This window comes from Pteropus vampyrus, unplaced genomic scaffold (assembly GCF_000151845.1).
Source record: "Pteropus vampyrus isolate Shadow unplaced genomic scaffold, Pvam_2.0 Scaffold23, whole genome shotgun sequence".
NCBI lineage: Eukaryota > Metazoa > Chordata > Mammalia > Chiroptera > Pteropodidae > Pteropus > Pteropus vampyrus.
This window is the reverse complement of record NW_011888804.1, coordinates 584,905-588,442: the sequence shown is the minus strand read 5'-3', so window position 1 is coordinate 588,442 and position 3,538 is coordinate 584,905. Positions and strand designations below refer to the sequence as shown.

The following is a 3,538-nucleotide window of genomic DNA, read 5'->3' as shown; positions in this document are numbered from 1 at the left end:
AGTCCAAAGTCCTCACTAGCGCACGAGGAGCTTGTGGCTCCCTCCGACTCTGTCCCCGCCTCCCGCCCACCGGACGCACGGGCCTCCGGGCCTGACTGCGGACCTGCTCCGGGCCTCTGCACCCGCTGTGCCAAGATTCCCCACGGCTGCCTCCGCTCCACCCGGGTCTCGGCTCACATGGTACCTGGTGATCCTGGTTCTATCGATGGGGACTGCGGACTGGGCACACGTGACCCCACCTGAAGCCTGCACTAAGAGACATCACACATGGCAGGGCTTCCGTGTCATGCACCCTTGTCCTTGGGATGACCCCAGCCCCCCGCAAAAGCTCAGGGGCATCAGCTGTCTGTTCTAGCGAGCAGACCCCTGACTTCCCTCTCTCAGAGCGTTTATTAAAAAGGGCTTATCATTGTAAGTCCTTCCTCTGTCCCTTTGAGATATATATGTGAATATCCTAAAACTCAACATGGTCTTTCTCAAGGACCTGAAAGCCATTCCTTGGCAAGGTCAGCATCAAGGAGGACAGGGCCTCGGTCTCCTGGTCTCTGTGGGAGGACACGATCCTAACTTCAACGGTTGCCAGCAACGGACCCAGCTGGATCGACCTCATCCACACTGACCGACCCCTCTGTAAGTTTCCCCTCGAGTCCCGCGCCCTCCCCCTGCCCCCCCACCCTCCTTCTCACTTTAAAACTCTGTCGACTCTGCACAAACTGCGGTGGAACTCATTTCTTTCCCTACTATCAAGAGTCACTGAATAAGGTCTGTTTTTCCAGCTTTAACTAACGTCTGGCCGTGTTTCTCTTGGACGGGGGTGAACCCTCGCAACCTCTCTGTCACGTGACCGTTTCGCTGTCTACGGAGCACAGACCACGGGGTGAACTCATGCCCCTGTCCTTGCTCATCATCTGTCTCCCCCTGGAATGGAGAGGCCATGGGGGCAGGGTCTTTGTTTGGCTGGTCAGCCGGCCACTGTAAACCGCAGCGCCTGGAACAGCACCTGGCACCCAGGAGGAGCACAGCGAACGCCCACGAAACAAAGGAATCGGCCCATGGAGAGACCGAGCGACAGATACATGGTGGGACCCTCTTTACCGATGAACATGAGACTCCGAGAGGGCGCAGACCGGCTCCAGGTACGAGCTGCAGGGAGCAGCTTCTAACCCGCGTCTCCTGACTCTGACCCTGCATCGTGTCACTGTAGCTCTGTCAAGAGCCAGGAAGCTGGGTCCCCTCTCCACCGGCTCCCGCCCCCAGCACTGAAGCACCTGGACTGAGAAGCTTCCGGTCTAGGAGAGGCCCCGCGGGCATCCCTGAGCCCTCCCCAGCCCGTCTGCTAGGTGAAGGAGGGCTCCAGCCCCCGGGAGCTGCTCCTGTCACCTGCGACTCACCAGGTACTCGCTCTCTGCATCCAGGGCGCTGGTGGCTTCGTCCAGGATGAGGACAGGTGGGTTCCGCACCAGAGCCCGGGCCATGGCCACCCGCTGCTTCTGGCCGCCCGACAACTGGGCTCCCTTCTCTCCCGTCTCTGAGGGAAGAGGCCCGGGGGCGAGTGAGGCCGGGGCGGTCCTGGGGATGAGCTAGAAGCCCCCTTCCTCTGCCTTTCCCTGCTCTCCAGGAAAAGTGGCGAAAAGGGCCACCGGGGGGCTGTCGGTAGTTCGAAAACTCAAAAACTCAGGAAGAGATGCTCTCCCTCTCTCCCTGTTCATAAGAGGTATGCAAATTAGAGGTATTTGCGATTGGTACCAAGATATCAATTAATTTGGCAAACATCCAAACGTTTGATAACACACCGTGCTGGTGCGGCTGCGGGGAAATGGGCACGCCCCCCGCCTCCTGGGCACGCAGTCGGTGAGCCCTACGGCCTCCAGTGACGGGGCTGCGGCACATACTCCTCTACCTTTCAGTTTGTACTGTGCAAGTCTATGGATCCCAACTGCAAATGCACAACCCGTAGGCCAGCAAACCCACCTCTGTCAATTTTCCCCGGAGACCGACTTTCCCATGCACGGCAACGTAGGTCCATGATGTATGTGACGCACAATTATTGCAAAAAAAAAAATAACAAAGACAAAGAACCTACTCGAATGTCCATCGACAAGAAACTGAATATATGATTTAGTAAATTATTATCCAGCCCCTATCCTAGAATACTGTGCAGCTGTTAAAAAGAACATAAGACCCAAAAGAAGTAGAAGGAAGGAAATCATAAAGATCAGATTGGACATAAACAAAAGAGAGACTAAAAAAAAAAATAGAAAAACAATCAGTGAAACAAAGAGCTGGTTCTTTGAAAAGATTAACAAGATCGATAAACCTTTTCGCCAGACTCAAAGAAAAACAGAGAGTGAGCCCGAATAAATAAAATCAGAAATGAAAGAGCAGTTACGACCTACACCACAGAAAGAGAAAGAATCATCGAAGGGTACCCTGAGCATAACATGACAACAAATTAAACAACCTGGAAGAAACAGATATGTTTCTAGAAATACACAACTTTCCAAGACTGAGACAGGCAGACACAGAAAAACTGAACAGACCGATGACTGGCAATGAAATTGAAGCGATAATCAAATAAACTCCCAACGAACAAAAATCTAGGACCGGATGGCTTTACCGGTGAAGTCTACCAAACATTTAAAGAAGAATTAATACCTAACCTTCTCAAACAAGTCTAAAAAACTGAAGAGGAAGGAAAACTTCCAAACTCGTTCCCTGGCCCTGATACCAAAACCAGACAAAGACACCACAAAAAAAGAAAAGGAAATCACAGGCCAGTATCTCTGACGAGCATAGACGCAAACCTTCCCGACGAAATACTAGCAAACGGGGCGCAGGGACACACGAAAAGGGCATGCACCCCGATCAAGCAGGATTGATTCCTAGGATGCAAGGGTCGTTCGATGTCCACAAATCGATTGAGATGCATCGCAAGAAAACCAGATTTAAAAATCGTTATGAACGTCTCAACAGGGGCAGAAGAAAGCATTTGACCAAAAAAATAAAAAATTAAAAAGCCCAAAGGCGGCTCTCCGGGCACCCACGTAAAGGTCGCTAAGATACTGTGTGAAGTTAAAAAGCCAAGCACAGTATGTGAGGCGCGGCTTTTTTTCCGTGAAAGGATGAAAGGAAATAACGACGTATATTTGTTGTTGCATAAAGAAACTTCAAAAGGACATGTAAGAAACTAAGAAAAGTTTTGGTGGGAGAGGAGGAAACTGGGAATAGAATAAGGGGTGGAATAAAACCTTTCCATTGTGTATCATTTTATACGTTTTTTCGGTTTTAAACCTCGTGAATGGCCCCTTTTCAAGAGTTAACATTTTCAAGTATATTAAATGTAATAAAATATACAATAGAATTATGGGGTTAAAATGTTTAAGTTAAAATATTGAGTTGTTAATATAAAATTAAGTTACTGTAATTAATTAATATGTGCTATTTTTAAATAATACTGTTTTGGAACGAAATACGGGTGGTGGTCGGATACTATAGTGACTATACTAAATGCTACTGAGTCGTTCACTTGAAATCGGTT

The 3,538-nt window shown here is 49.6% G+C and overlaps 1 protein-coding gene across 1 annotated transcript in view; it reads right to left on the bottom strand.

Moving 5' to 3' along the window:
• The window catches only part of ABCB9 (ATP binding cassette subfamily B member 9), a 30,050-nt gene that overhangs the window by 3,999 nt on the left and 22,513 nt on the right, over positions 1 to 3,538 (bottom strand). The window contains exon 11 of the mRNA XM_023528145.1: positions 1,392 to 1,528. Coding sequence (XP_023383913.1) covers positions 1,392 to 1,528 — 137 coding nt within the window. The remainder of the gene's footprint in view (positions 1 to 1,391; positions 1,529 to 3,538) is intronic.